General features: G+C 36.8%; 1 protein-coding gene across 3 annotated transcripts in view; it reads right to left on the bottom strand.

The window, feature by feature from the left end:
* Positions 1 to 795: 795 nt before the first annotated feature.
* Positions 796 to 16,411, bottom strand: part of LOC125655034 (beta-galactosidase-1-like protein 2) — a 19,410-nt gene continuing 3,794 nt past the window's right edge. For all 3 annotated transcript variants that reach the window (XM_056145294.1, XM_048885152.2, XM_048885153.2), the window contains 18 exons: positions 15,476 to 15,660; positions 15,133 to 15,201; positions 14,416 to 14,511; positions 13,338 to 13,446; positions 12,407 to 12,499; positions 11,203 to 11,284; positions 10,949 to 11,107; positions 9,188 to 9,331; positions 8,786 to 8,878; positions 8,487 to 8,537; positions 6,127 to 6,179; positions 3,962 to 4,111; positions 3,747 to 3,824; positions 2,280 to 2,370; positions 2,106 to 2,193; positions 1,854 to 1,968; positions 1,548 to 1,664; positions 796 to 1,087 (listed from right to left, as the gene is read on the bottom strand). In XM_056145294.1, coding sequence (XP_056001269.1) covers positions 968 to 1,087; positions 1,548 to 1,664; positions 1,854 to 1,968; positions 2,106 to 2,193; positions 2,280 to 2,370; positions 3,747 to 3,824; positions 3,962 to 4,111; positions 6,127 to 6,179; positions 8,487 to 8,537; positions 8,786 to 8,878; positions 9,188 to 9,331; positions 10,949 to 11,107; positions 11,203 to 11,284; positions 12,407 to 12,499; positions 13,338 to 13,446; positions 14,416 to 14,511; positions 15,133 to 15,201; positions 15,476 to 15,651 — 1,884 coding nt within the window. In that variant the 5' untranslated portion in view covers positions 15,652 to 15,660 and the 3' untranslated portion in view covers positions 796 to 967. The remainder of the gene's footprint in view (positions 1,088 to 1,547; positions 1,665 to 1,853; positions 1,969 to 2,105; positions 2,194 to 2,279; positions 2,371 to 3,746; positions 3,825 to 3,961; positions 4,112 to 6,126; positions 6,180 to 8,486; positions 8,538 to 8,785; positions 8,879 to 9,187; positions 9,332 to 10,948; positions 11,108 to 11,202; positions 11,285 to 12,406; positions 12,500 to 13,337; positions 13,447 to 14,415; positions 14,512 to 15,132; positions 15,202 to 15,475; positions 15,661 to 16,411) is intronic.

Below are 16,411 nucleotides of genomic sequence, written 5' to 3'. Positions count from 1 at the left end.
ACCGTTCTTGGAACACTGATTTTGACTGCGGATAACTCCGTTTACCTGATCGGGATATAGGGGTCACGGCGGGTGTGACCGGTCGACAGGGGATGCTTACTCCTCCTAGGCACCAGATCCCACCTCTGGGGTGTCCAGGGGTTCATGTTTGCCCAATTATCTATTTTGTATTGCTTATGAGAGTTGTAAGATTGATCATTGATCGTTATCTTCACCTTTCATCGATTATTGTTTAATCTGATTATTCTCAGAACTTTGATGATTTTCCTTAGTGGCTGTTGGCTTCTGTGGGATTATTGGTTGCTGTTTAGTGACTGCTAGCTTCTACAGACTTATTGGTTGCTGGTTAGTGGCTGCTAGCTTCTAAAGAATATTGGTTGCTGGTTAGTGGCTGCTAGCTTCTATAGAATATTGGTTGCTGGTTAGTGGCTGCTAGCTTTTTCGGGCTGATTAGTGGCTGCTACAATGTAGCTTCAGTCTTATCAATGTCACTTCGTAGAAGGGGCATATAGAGACCACAGGCACACGACGTTTTAAATATCTATAATAAAAATGTGTCTTCCTATAAACAAGCTATTTTTATGGTTTGTCTATAGGAAGATAATTTTTATTAGATAGATGTATTTAAAACGCCGAGTGCCTGTGATAGAGACACCAGTTCCAGAACCGGGGTCCCTGAATACCTCCTGTTGACAGGGTACACCCACCGCAAGTCCTCTATCTTGATCAGATCAACTGAGTAACCTGTAGTTAACACAGAACTATTTTAACATATCATACAATTTCTCAAGCAAACTGGTTATAACAATCATCAAGTTTAATTCATTAATAATTATAACCGTTTATTACAATAAAGATATTATATCTAAAAATAAATGTCTAGTTTGCATTATTGAGTTTAACAATAATGGAGGCGTGAGATTATTCCTATAATTGGCGAAGTAAATAGTGCAGGTTCTGGACAGCACTAGACCTCTGTGGGGTAACAGGCGGTGTCTGCATCCTGCGTGGTGGCTTTCTCTCCAAGTAGTGGTGTATCAATAAAACAAATAGTCCCACTAGACCCGTGCTGCTCGAAAATCAAAATCTGTTTAGAGAGAGAAAAAATCGTTTATTTCACTTCTGAGTTCATCTGTTGAAAGGTGAAGATAACGAACAATGATCATGCAGTCTCATAACTCATATAAGCAATACAAAATAGATAGTTGGGCAAACATGGATCCCTGGATATACCAGGCACGTGGCATCGTTTTTTCCAAGTGGAAGGGGGATGGAGGACTGGTGTTTGACTTGTCAAGAGTTTCTTAACAAGCAAATGAAAACAATCTACGTGCTTGTAAACATATATTGTCACGTTATTTGTCAAAAATAAATTCTACGCCACAAACTTTGAAGCCTATTTAGAGGGGTGGGGTGGGGGGGGGGGGTTAAAAGTTCGACATCATATGGAATATTTTTTTTCTTTCTACAGTTGAATCTGATGGATTACTAATATTGATAAAGCTAAATGTTCATCTATATAAAATTTGCATTGTTGATACCGTTACCTCATTGTCCCCCTCTCTGAGTAAGGGGGCGGGAACATACAGTGTTCTCGTGGGGCCGACTTTCCAGTACCGCCCCAGGTTAAAACCGTTCAGGAAAACAATGCCCTTATTCCAACCCTAATTGTAGAAATAATAATAATTAGCTGATATTCAATGTGATAACAGGAGAGGGTATTTAATAAATTAATCCAGGGTCTAAGCCTGTTCGTTTCTTCTTTTATCAAAAATAAATAAATAAAATGGAGACAACAAACACCCGGTTTAAAAATTTGATATAATTTTTACAGGTGTCTAGTTTATATTTACCTTCATATCAAGAAAGGTATCTTGCGGCGTACTGTTAATTTGTAGCGATGTCCGGACAATCACTGGACCCTTGTTGGTGACGGGGGTAGGTTTCCACTTGGTGCTCCGTCGAAGACTACAAACGGGACGAGAAGTGCATCATTCAAGCAACATATAATGTTGGAAATCTAGATGAAAAACGAATGAAGTCGGACCAGCCTACATATCAGTGGCGGATCCTGGGGTCGGATCCGCCCTTGCATATCTACTCACCTGTCCAAGAATTTTGGTTTGAAATCTAACGGAAATATGCGCCAATCTTTAATTTGTTTCCCATCTAATGTAACACAGCCGCTGATACCTGCAACATGACTAAAATTGATGAGATTTAGGAGAGTTGTGATAAGACTTTTTAGTTGAATATTTCTACGCTGTGCGTTTCCTTGCCTTTTCTCTCCTCGTTAAATCTGTTGGAGCCGTACTCAATGTAATTCACACGGCCGTGGTTTTCCACCAGAACGTCTAGGGTACTTCGATCCTGGAAAATCATTGTACAGAACCTCAACATTAGGAACCCTGAAGCAATACCTAAAATATGTTTGGGGTTAAGGGTGGAGGGCAGAAAAACCTAATCCAGTGCTTTAATCATGTCATCAAGGAATAATATAACCAAATATAATGATAATAGTGATAAATGAAAATGGGTTATCGATGTATTTTCGAGAAGAAAAAAAATCTTTTAAACTTGCGTTCTCAATAAAAAAAAAAAAAGCTTAGTAAATAGAAAGATACCAATAGAATTCGAACAAACTACCGAAAATCATCAGCTGACACTAATACCGAACATCATCAGACAACACTTATAGTCTAATACCCAACATTATCAGACAACACTATTACTATTGACCATCAACGTTCTAGTTACATGAAATGATGTTCCCCCTTATACTGGGTCTTGATAACGTGACCTGGGACTATTGCTCTTTTACTGTACACTCTATGCCAAGCAGTGACACGTTTAAATACTATAACTGTCACTGCTCTAAGCGTATCCGCAGCTGTCTCCTACAGTGTCGGCAATCAACACACAGCAACCTTATGAAGTTTATAATACAGCAACCTTATGAAGTTTATAATACAGCAACCTTATGCAAGGTGAAGATAACGAACAGTGATCAATCTCATAACTCCTATAAGCAATACAAAATAGATAGTTGGGCAAACACGACCCCTGGACACACCAGAGGTGGGATCAGGTGCCTAGGAGGAGTAAGCATCCCCTGTTGACCGGTCACACCCGCCGTGAGCCCTATATCCTGATCAGGTAAACGGTGTTATCCGCAGTCGAAGTTTTTAATACAGCAACTTTATGAAGTTTATAATACAGCAACCTACAGCAACCTTATGAAGTTTATAATACAGCAACTTTATGAAGTTTATAACACCATGTTCACCAAAAAACGGTATTTATTTTTTAGAAGAAGCTAATCTTATCATTCTTTTCTTGATGTCGGTATCATAGGGAAAATTGGACGGAAACTTCATCTATGCTCGTGGTGCATTGATGAAAAAGTTGTCCGTCCAATGGTTTCCTATGATATCGCCATCAAAAAAAGAATTATAAGATTCATTTCCTATCATTTAAATATTTGTAAAACATTGGGTTTAAATAATATAACATGATTTTGTTTTCAAATTCATATGATATATCAATATACAACATAATGCTCAAAATTAGGTGTTTTGATGTAGAAATCAAACGAATTTTCCAGCCAATCAAATTCGTCGTATTTTGATCAAGATAATAAATATGAAATGATTTCTTAACCTTGACAACATGACTTCAAGAAACATTTTTCGGCATTTTTCTTTTTTGCTTCAATTAATAGATTTTCAATTCTCAGTGAAATTTACCGAGACATCTCCGATCTTTACTTTCCCGTCTACACTCAGCCAGTCCAGCACACCTTTGTCTTCCCCATTGACAAACACCTGAAACCATTAATTCGAGTCTTCACGTGTATCAAGCAATTCATTTACAATAATATAATTACCATTTTAATGCATTTCCGGTATATAACTTACAAGCAGAACTGAACATTGTATATTTAAATTAGAACTACATCTACCTGCGCTCTGTCTTTGGGTATTTCTGTAAATGAGAGCTCCTTCCCAGCACAAATGTCGGCCTGGTAGAAGATGTACCCAAAACACTGACCGTATCCTTTGTGGTAGTCAAGGTTTTCCATTAAAACAGGCTCGGTTGATTTGATTGGTGTCTGATATAGAGGCATTGACAAGTTAGAGCAGTGTCGGATGAGTTGATTGGTGTCTGCTATAGAGGCATTGACAAGTTAAAGCAGTGTCAGTTGGTTTGATTGGTGTCTGATATAGAGGCACTGACAAGTTAAAACAGTGTCGGTTGATTTGATTGGTGTCTGCTATAGAGGCATTGACAAGTTAGAGCAGTGTCGGATGATTTGATTGGTGTCTGATATAGAGGCATTGACAAGTTAAAGCAGTGTCGGTTGATTTGATTGGTGTCTGCTATAGAGGCATTGACAAGTTAAAACGGGCTCGGTTGATTTGAATGGTGTCTGATATAGAGACACAGAGTGACAAGTTAAAACAGGCTCGGTTAATTTGATTGGTGTCTGATATACATTGTAGAGGCATTGACAAGTTAAAACAGGGCCAGTTGATTTGATTGGTGTCTGATATAGAGGCAATGACAAGTTAAAATAGGGTCGGTTGATTTGATTGGTGTCTGATATAGAGGCACTCAAACTCCCCTTCGAGGCCTCATTACGTCACCTACGAATAGACCTCTCCTATGTGACGCAGTACAATATATCATGTGAGTCTACGATTATCACGCAGGCAAATAACATTAAAGAAGTAGTTCGTAGTTAAAAGTTTGAAGATATTGACATTAAGCGCATTAATATAAAAGTATGGATTTTATTTTAAACATAAAATGATCAACAGATCATTGAAAAGTAGGGAGACTCTGTTCAAATTATTGTGTAAAGTAATGAACTTGATGTTTACGTTCTTGTTTTGAAAGTTGTTTACGTTTGACATTATGGGTTTTTTGTCATTCTACAGTGACGTCACACAGTATACTCGGCCTAAGAAATCGCTATCCCATAATGCCTAACTGGAAGAGTTTGGTTTGTAAGCAAACGAACTCTGGCGGAAGTTTGTAGAGGCACTGACAAGTTGAAACAGAGTCGGTTGATTTGATTGGTGTCTGTGAATGAGGCATTGACAAGTAAACAGCTGATAACTGCCAGCATACTCTCGTTTTGACACCTCGCTTGATCGAGCGTGTAAATGTTTGGGCGAGGTTTCTCATAGATCTCAGTAGAACAGGTTTTACTTTTGTTCTCAGTGACCAGTCACATCATAAAGAATGGCATAGCATGGTCATTCAAACTCATTTTTATTAACCCTTAAGTGAATGTTGTACGCTCGATCAAGCGAATCAGCACGCTGTTATTGGGACGGTAGTACTTATACTTATGAAGTTACATTATATACTGTTTGACATCCCATTTGACAATTTTCCTCGTACAAAGGGGCGTCACCAGTTGTATGGGTGAAGTGCCCTTTTTGGACCTGTTCATGAAGCCCAATATCATAGCAGTGAGGGTTCTATATCGTGATTATGCGTCAGTTTCAAGGTCAAATCCAAAAAAAGACGTGGAATGATTCTCGTTTCCCGGGCGCTTGGGGAAAGAACAGTCACTACCTTAAGTTTGAAGCGGCAGCAGAGATTCGAAACCGAACAGTTGCTAAGACAAGAACTACATGTACAGTAAAATACTGTTATAGTAAACCTATAGGGCCAACAAAAATTAATTATAACCAAACTTCGTTATATCTAATTACATTTCCGTTATTTTCATCTTGCAGAAAAATAAATATCACTTCCCAATAAGCGTGAATTCGTTATAAGCGTGTCCGTTATAAGCGTATTTTACTGTAGTTCACACTAAATGTACATGTGTGCAATTATGTCAGTGAACTTTGAGTGAATATTCTAACATAAGAACAGTGGCCATTTTCACACAAGAATCTTACGACTAAGAATTTTGTATTTACTTTATACTCCACTGAGTGCAACTATGCCCTGAGAGAGAATGCCAGATTTATCACCTATTCATGAACTTAATTTTGCTATTTTGGAAATGTAGGAGTGAGAATTATAAAAGAATGACAATATTTTAAAATTTTCATCTTAATCGTAAGATGTTTTGTGAAAAGCACTGAATACAATATGTGTACTTACTACAAGAGATAAAATGGACTTCAGATCCAAACATTGAGTTACTGCAATCTCACCTGTTGTGAATAAAAATCATTTGACACAGACTGTCTTTTAATAACCGTTGATTCATTAATATTTACATTCCACATTGCAACTGTTTTCTCTGTAATACCAGAGCTCTAACGAGAAATATACATGATGGTGTAATAGATTTAATTTTCACTGGCACGCAAACCAGCAACTTCTCGTGGCGTCAGTGAGCGGGGACTATGGAAATTAACATGGAATGTCTTGTGCATATCAAAATTTCTATTACTATTAGGCAGTATTTTTTGATTTGTCGATTTTATATTTTTGTTTCAAATATAAATAACATTGCGTGAGGTGATTAACTACAACGTATTGATTGATTGAATATTGTTTAACGTCCCTCTCGGGAATATTTAACTCATATGGAGACGTCACCATTGCCGGTGAAGGGCTGCAAAATTTAGGCCTATCATCAGCGCTTCCGGCCTTTGAGCAGGGGGGATCTTTATCGTGCAACACTAATCTCTGTTGAGATTCGGCTCGGCTGAATATTTGGATTGACGCCTTCACCGAATCTCGGAGCAGTCCTTCATAATTCATGTCTGGAAAGTTACTACCAGCTTCGACCGGTTCTAGCAATTAATGTGCACTTAAGTGACACTGCTGTTTGCTTCATATAAGTTAGTTGACCATCAAACTAAATCTGCATCACTATTAATGCTGTATTACTTACCATCTAAGTATGTGATTCCATAAAATAAACCATCACTCATTTTCCCATTCAAATGAAGACTTCTATGGCGCAATATTTTATATCCCAAAATTGAAAAGTTCCTATAGTTTTTTGGGTTTTTTTTTTTAAATTAGCGAAGTGCAAGTAGGTATGTAGAGATACAATGTATCGGTAACTAGATAAAGCAGACTATAGGAACTCTTCAATTCCAGGAGATAAAGTATTGTGCCATGGTCTTCATTTGAACGGAAAATTTAATGCCTATTTTTATTTTGGGATTTTTATACCTATACGGTAAGCAATACAAAATTAATAGTGATAGATAGTTAGTTTGATAGTCAAATCACTTATCTGAAGCGAAAAGCAGTGTCAAATAAGTGCACATTAATTGCTAGAACTGGCCGAAGCTGAACGTAAATTTCCAGACATGAATTATGAAGGACTGCTCCGCGATTCGGTGAAGGCGTCAGTCCAAATATTCGGCCGAGCCGAATCTCAATCAAGATTACGTGCAACGCCTGCTGTGACAAGTAAACTTGGTTTTTGCAGTCTCGTCCAAAGGACCAACCCATTTAACGGCCTCTTAATACAAGCAAGGGGTACTGAGGACCAACTCTAACCCAGATCCCCCACGGGATGGAAACGTTTAAGCATAGTGGCATTACCTCACATAAGGTTGTCCCATATTCATGCATCGAGTAAAATTTTACTCTACCCTAACCCCACAGTCTATGTGATAAAAAAAAAGATTTTTAAATTCCCCCATTCATTTTTATGTAAAACTTTGAATTTTTTTTTAAAAAAAGTTCTCCCCCTATATATTCCCATGTATTGAAAACTTTCAATGTGGTCCCACCCTTCCCTTGTAGGCATTGAGTCCAACTAATTTGAATATCCACTACTTGAGGATGCTTGCCTATTGATATGACTAGTCATACATTAGCTGCTCATTAGGAGAAATACTTAAAGGGTTTTTTCCAGTATATATTGATATTCCCTATTGTGGATTTATCCAAACTCTGGGGGCCACAAGTCCAACTTAACTCTGTGTGTCAACACCAGAGGATGTTGGCAGATTAATATGACTAATCATGGCCTTGTTGCTCTTAAGAAAGAGATTTTAATTTTTAAAGTTTACCCTACATAGTCCAAAAAACTCTGATCCCCTGATGCCCCATGGCTATAACTAGAACAATTTTAAATATGCATTTTTTATGAAAGATTTCACATGATTTTTTTTTTTTTTTTTGGCTCTTAATTCTCGTGAAAAAAATTTAATTACCCAGAGACGTTTTGGGTCATATTGGTTCAGTGGTTCTGGAGAAGAAAACGACAATGTGAAATTTTTTACAGACAATAGGTGATCAGAAAAGCGCACTTGAGCATTCAGTTTAGGTGAGCTAAAACAACTCAAGCTTAAGATATTAACCCTTTGAAAAAAAAAATTATTATTTGAAGCTTCAATGAATTTTCATCCAGAAAAGGTCTTAAGTTAGCTTCTTTCCTGATAAAATCTGATATACACGTTCACACAAAATTGTGGCGGAAAATCTGTTGATCACGAAAATTGACCATCACCAAAATATATGATTTCATAATTTCGGATTTAGAATCGTACCATAAGCTTTCTTTGGCAAATTTGGAGGAGGGTCTGGCAAAGATCTGATTCCTGAAAAATAATGGTTTTAACATATTTCATTGTAAATGAATTTACAAAGAGATTGAGCACAAGTTCTTTGAACTTGGAACGCTTTCTCCCATGACAAATGATAGCAAATACAATCGCATTCAAGTTGTAGATACACATTTTCAACTGATATTAGATAAACGAAAATTAAATTTTTTTTAAAAAAATGATAAAATGAAATGAACAGAGGCAGGAAGAGTGCTGGGTATGGAAACAGCCATTGACTATACCCTGTGGTATCAAGCCCTTCTTTAGGATGATTTCTCTCGCCCTCATATATTTCGGTGTGACGTCTCCTGCTTCCGACAAGGGGGCATCATAATCTGGTGACAAAAATACACAAGAATTCTAAATTGATATTACACTGTGTAGCATATCAATACAGCATTTTCCACTTTTCAATATTTCTAGCTTGGGGTGGTGGTGGGGGGCAATATCCATCCCTTTTTACAAAACAGAAAAGCTGCTTTTTGTCGTTTGTTGAAATGGGGCGGTTGGTTCACAGGATAGTGAACTATCTATAAATGTCATCTGAACTTACTCGTTGGCTTAATAATTCAGAAAAAATATTCAAACTCAGGTATTTTAAAATAGAACAAATGGGCTGAAAACCCGCCATTATCAGAACATACCATAACTGGTTACATCTGGTTTGTAGTGTGACCCTTCAAAGTAATTGGCTCCAGCCATGAACCCAAAGTTTGTACCTCCGTGGAACATGTACATATTGAAAGAACCTCCAGCATCTAGGACTCCGGAAAGACAGGCCTCGAAATCTGAAAACAGCGGGAAATTATAAAAATAAAGACAGGCCTCGAAATCTGAAAACAGCGGGAAATTATAAAAAAAAAAAAAAAAAAGACAGGCCTCGAAATCTGAAAACAGTGGGAAATTATAAAAATAAAGACAGGCCTCGAAATCTGAAAACAGCAGGAAATTATAAAAAAAAAAAAAAAAAAAAAAGAAAAAGACAGGCCTCGAAATCTGAAAACAGCGGGAAATTAAAAACAGGGAAACATAAGTTTGCATTCTGAGATTGGACTTACACAAGCCATTGTGCGACTTGCTTTCCAATTCTTATTTAATACTTGTACCCAGTAATTACATATACTGTCATAAACTTATTGAATGAATTAAAATGTACATAGTGTATGACTATCTGAAGAACAGTCTTGTTGACTTTCAGCTTCTTAGCTGATTTCTGTGCTACTCCAAATGTTCGCTATATATCACCGGTATATCCTAAGTTCGTTATGAATTATGGGTAATCTAAGTTCGCAATAATATACCGGTGTCTTCTAAGTTCGCTATAGATTACAGGTAATCTAAGTTCGCTATAAATTACTGGTGTATTCTAATTTCACTATATATTACCGGTGTATTCTAAGTTTGCTATTAATTACCGATATTCTAATTTCGCTATAAATTACCGGTGTATTCTAATTTCACTATATATTACCGGTGTATTCTAAGTTTGCTAAAAATTACCGATATTCTAATTTCGCTATAAATTACCGGTGTATTCTAATTTCACTATATATTACCGGTGTATTCTAAGTTTGCTATTAATTACCTATATTCTAATTTCGCTATAAATTACCGGTGTATTCTAATTTCACTATATATTACCGGTCTATTCTAAGTTTGCTAAAAATTACCGATATTCTAATTTCGCTATAAATTACCGGTGTATTCTAATTGCACTATATATTACCGGTCTAGTCTAAGTTCGCTATAAATCAACAGTGTAAATTCTAAGTTCGCTATAAACTGATGTATTCCAAGTTTGCTATAAATTACCAGTGTTTTGTCATTAATGTTGAGGCTTTAGCAATGGGTGGTATAAATTACCAGTGTTTTGTAATTAATGTTGAGGCTTTAGCAATGGGTGGTATAAATTACCAGTGTTTTGTAATTAATGTTGAGGCTTTAGCAATGGGTGGTATAAATTACCAGTGTTTTGTAATTAGTGTTGAGGCTTTAGCACTGGGTGGTATAAATTACCAGTGTTTTGTAATTAATGTTGAGGCTTTAGCAATGGGTGGTATAAATTACCAGTGTTTTGTAATTAGTGTTGAGGCTTTAGCACTGGGTGGTATAAATTACCAGTGTTTTGTAATTAATGTTGAGGCTTTAGCAATGGGTGGTATAAATTACCAGTGTTTTGTAATTAGTGTTGAGGCTTTAGCACTGGGTGGTATAAATTACCAGTGTTTTGTAATTAATGTTGAGGCTTTAGCAATGGGTGGTATAAGGTCACCATCAGCTGCATATATTGCTTTTACATTTATAATATGTTTTGGTCATTTTTCTTTTCATTCATGGGAACATGTGGCCCCTTAAGTAATTTGCTTTAATTAGAATGAAGTAAGGCATGGTATTAGTTTATAAACCTGGAATTTCTAGTCCCTTGTGAGGCTGTCCCCAATGGTCGAACCAACCAGGCCAAAACTCCATCACCATCAGAGGAAATTCAGAACTCCACTCTCGGATCATGTTGAAAAGTTTCCCGCCATCCTCCATATTGGGGAAATTAGCAGTGGGCAGGGCATCTACAGAACATTTATCGTGTGAGGGATATTTAACTATCATCACTGACCGTACTCATAAACAATAATGTGATACATAGTGTTTAGTAAATGTGTACGTTTGAAGAACGGTGCCCTCTTCAGTCCATAAATGTTGTCCGAGGTCAGAAGCAGTTCTTTAATCCCATTCTTCAACAGCATCTGCATCAAATACCGGAAACGTAGTCAGTGTAAACATACCAGCACACGAAACAGTAGTCAGTGAAAATATACCAGCACACGAAACAGTAGTCAGTAAAAATATACCAGCATACCAAACAGTAGTCAGTGAAAATATACCAGCACACGAAACCGTAGTCAGTGTAAATATACCTGCACACGAAACAGTAGTCAGTAAAAATATGCCAGCACACGAAACAGTAGTCAGTGAAAATATACCAGCACACGAAACAGTAGTCAGTGTAAATATACCAGCATACCAAACAGTAGTCAGTGTAAATATACCAGCACACGAAACAGTAGTCAGTGAAAATATACCAGCACACGAAACAGTAGTCAGTGAAAATATACCAGCACACGATACAGTAGTCAGTGTAAATATACCAGCACACGATACAGTATAGTCATTGAAAATATACCAGCATACAAAACAGTAGTCAGTGAAAATATACCAGCATACAAAACAGTAGTCAGTAAAAATATACCAGCATACGAAACAGTTCAGTCAGGGAAAATATACCAGCATACGAAAGAGTTCAGGTTGGATAGTTTTAAGTATTGATCAAAGCATACGATTCTGTTGTGGTTTTATCATTTTTTGTGGATTTAATCACAAGTGCTTGAGTTCAGGACACCCACCCCTTACGAATAACCTATATGAGTTGATTTAATTACCTTTTTGTTAATATATCTAATGCATGTTAATAATGTCTTGCATATCCCTAACCAGTGAGAGTATATTTTAAAAGGGATTATTTTGAATTATTTTGGACTTTTGGGATATGCAAGACATTGTTGGCATGCATTAGAGAGATTTTCAACAAAAATGATTAAATCAACTCATGTATGTTATAATCAACTCATGTATAATATTATTCGGAGGGGAGGGGGTCCTAAACCCAAGCACCTGTGGATTTAATGTTAAAAACAGAATGTCCTTCATTCGTAATCATAATGTGTCATAGACAGCTTTTTTGTGCTTCCTTTATGAGCAAAAAATCATGTATTTCAAAGATGACACGATTCCGTGCAAACCATGTAGACAACGTAAATGATTATTCTATAAAACTTGATGAATTCACATAGTACAACATGGTGACCAACCTCTGTGATGGTGTGGAGATGTTCCACCTCGTTGCTATAGGAACCATACTCGTTCTCCACTTGGACGGCGATGATTGGTCCACCGCTGGTGTGCTTAGTGAGCATAAAAATCAAACCGTGTAAACATATGTAGATAAAATTACATCACGCCCAAACAACATGTTATTCAAAGAATAAGATGTGGACATACATGTAGATCATGTTATACATCTACCATTAAAATAAAACGATACATTATACACGTGTACCTAACAACGAGAAATTCAGTCTCTTTGTACTGTTGTAGATTGTTTTGCCAATATAATGTAACTGTAAGCTAATTATGTACATGCTGTCCGACATGTTTCATACCGATTGATAGGCCGTTCCTGGCACACTTAATTTGACTACGGATTACTCCGTTTACCTGATCAAATATAGGGTTCACGGCGGGTGTGACCGGCCCACAGGTCCACCTCTGGTGTGTCCAGGGGTCCGTGTTGCCCAACTGTCTATTTTATATTCCTTAAAAGTTCTAGCAGTTGTGAGATTAAATCACTGTTCGTTATCCTCACCTTTTATGTAGTGCATCATGTAGTACCTCGTGTAATGATCTCACAATATGTAACAAATTTTTCGCAATAACCCCCATCCTGCCCCTATCATATACGATCCGTTCTAGCTGCAGAACCGCTGTTCGCGACGGACGCTTAGCTCGTATAGATGGAACAACTAGTTCTGTACCTATCAATCATACCTCATGACGACACACTTATTTCACTACTTGTCAGATCTTTTGTCGACTTGTCAGTTTTATGACATTATAAAGTGTTCACAAATTGAAATCCCTGTTTTCACATTTGACAAGTCCACATAAAATATACGACAATTTAAGTTAACGTTACGTGAGAAGTTGATGGCAGATATACGCCACCATAGTATTATATCTCACCTGCAGATCCACAATTCTTGGTAAAAGTTCGTCAAAAAATCGCCTGACGGCCTCGACATACGGCGGGTAGTTACTGCGAACTTTCATGTTTGGATCTTTTAACAACCAACTGAAAGATGTATGTATTTAGCGTCATTCACAGCGCTAATCAATAGATTTTATATAATTACGTATTTACCGGTTATGAGGACAAATAGCAACTATATTTTCGCCCGAGACAGCAACTATTTCTCCAAGGCTCAGTTTCGCACGGGTAGATAAAATAACCGATTTATATAGCGGTGAAAAGTGTGTAGAAAGGACTTCTGTACGATATCCATGTTAAATTTTAGCTGCCGATCCGTAGCTCTCTGGGGAATCACTGGTCTATACCAATATGTTCCCAGAGAGCTACAGATCTAGACCCGCAGCTGGTCAAATTTCTGAGTAACTATTGTTTTAAGAAATTGACAAACTACACGAGGAGCATTCTGAATCAGGGCATTACGGAGACAATGGATATTTTAAGAAATATATGACATAGATACATACATGTATTTGTGAGAAAATTTGTAAATGCTATATCATTACCAAAGCACTTTTCTGTGGTAAATTTTCCCTTTAAATTCATTCATATTCTTGCATTCTGATTCAAAGCTGAATCTTCATACTAATCTTATTGAAATGCAATCCGCCCCTACCCCTTAAATTTCTCTCTCTCTCTCTCTCTCTCTCTCTCTCTCTCTCTCTCTCTATATATATATATATATATATATATACATAATCCTTAATTCAATTCATGATTAACTTTACATCGTTAAAATTCAAACGACAAAAACTTATGACATTGAACTTTTTTCTTTGGATATTTTGCGTGTCCAAAATTACGGTTCCAATACTTGAAATACGCGCGCGCGCACTAACACGCATGTACGTCGGATTACTACATTCCACTCGAGTTTGCTACCAGAGAATGATAATGAACATATAGCAGGTAAATAGTGGACAACGCGTGCAGAAAACCTTACTCAGACACGAGCTTTCGAATCATTGTCCGAATTATTAATTAGTGACCGCGTCAGTGACCCCTGACCCTTACCTGGGCATTCCTCCCCAGTCCCACTCGGCACAAATATACGGCCCAGGTCTGAAAATGACATGCAATCCCTCTTCTCCGGCTTGTCGGATAAATTCCCTGTAAAATCATCGATACAGGAAGTAAGAATTATCAAACTTATAAATTCTCTGAAAATCATCGATACAGGAAGTAAGAATTATCAAACTTATAAATTCTCTGAAAATCATCGATACAGGAAGTAAGAATTATCAAACTTATAAATTCTCTGAAAATCATCGATACAGGAAGTAAGAATTATCAAACTTATAAATTATCTGAAAATCATCGATACAGGAAGTAAGAATTATCAAACTTATAAATTCCCTGTAAAATCATAGATACAGGAAGTAAGAATTATCAAACTTATAAATTCTCTGAAAATCATCGATACAGGAAGTAAGAATTATCAAACTTTTTAATTCCCTGTAAAATCATAGATACAGGAAGTAAGAATTATCAAACTTATAAATTCTCTGTAAATCATCAATACAGGAAGTAAGAATTATCAAACTTATAAATTAAATTCCCTGTAAAATCATCGATACAGGAAGTAAGAATTATCAAACTTATTTCCAGTGGTGTTAACTGTCAATTTTAAACTGGTTTAAAAACATGTATAGGGGTTCGTTGCTTAGATTGCTTGGATATAATTATATATAGGTAAAATCCCTGCATGTTCTAATGAGGGACCTGACATACCTCACATCTAGAAGGCCGGAAAAATTAAATTCTCCTGGATATTCCTCGTGCAAATTCCATGGAACATAGCTGGAATCACAGTTAGTGCGCAGGTTATACACAAAAGAGACGGAGATTGAATTAGAATCCCGCCATAAATAATGGACATCAGATATAAATATTTTCATATTAATTTAGCATACTTTGGCAATTTCACTTTGTTATTTAAAATAAGAGGGATTGAACTTTGTTTCAAAAAATCATCAATTGTGTTAATTAGTAAACAAAAATGCACGTGCATATTGTGCTTTTCTATTGATAGATAATGCATCTCTTTATTCATATAATATAATCACTTCCTTACGTTTCCACCGTATTTAAACCACATGCTTTCATTTTCCGGAAGCGGTCCCTCCAGTACTCGGGGACGACCCGGAAGTAATGCATTGTCCCGCTGAATATCCGGAGGGGTGTCCCGTCCAGGATAAAGTTCCCATCCTTAAAAGACAGTGATCCGTGACTGCGGTAGACTTCAGCCATTCTGTAAAACTGGTCAAACATACACCATTTATTAAGGTTGCACATCTTGATGTGTAAGTCTCACGTAGTTCTTGTGTGCAGCCCTAATGTTTATACATTATTGATACGCATGAACATATGTGGATCCAGAATTTTTTTTAGCGCGGGGGGGGGGGGGGGAGGGGGTCCAGCCCAACCAAGGGGGAAGGAGGTCCAGCCTATGATTTTTGATAATTTGCTACTAAATTTATGGAAAAAATTCATGTTTGTCAGAGGAGTCAAGATCCAGACACCCCTACCCCCACTAGATCCGCGCATGCATGTTTACCATCGCTATAGTAGCCAGGGTGTTTAGGATCTGTAGGGGCTACATAAGGTCCCATTCCCAATGTAAAAAAGATGGTATATTTCCTAATTTTTGCTTTAGAATTTTCAAACAATAAAAAGAAATCAAGGCAGGTGTTCATAAATATCCTTCACAGGCCCACATATTACAATTTTTGAATCAATTTAAAAAAAAAAAAAGTAAATCGCTTATTTGAATGAGGTAAGCTTTAACCAAATTGAAGGTCAGGAGTCCATTAAAACCTTGATTCAATGGTTTGTTTTTCTCTTACCTCTTTGTATATGAGACGGGTTTTTTCCCCAATTTTCAAGTAAATGTTGCTGTGTTTCCCCATTTGAAAAGGCCCAAGCCCTTCAAATCAAGACTTTAAAAACCCCAAATGAATATATTGGAAATATTTAAAGTTTTTGTTGGAAAATCAAATGTCAATAGTTG

This window comes from Ostrea edulis, chromosome 7 (genome assembly GCF_947568905.1).
Source record: "Ostrea edulis chromosome 7, xbOstEdul1.1, whole genome shotgun sequence".
Lineage (NCBI taxonomy): Eukaryota > Metazoa > Mollusca > Bivalvia > Ostreida > Ostreidae > Ostrea > Ostrea edulis.
The sequence above is the reverse complement of the archived record's forward strand: the minus strand, read 5'-3'. Positions and strand labels throughout refer to the sequence as shown.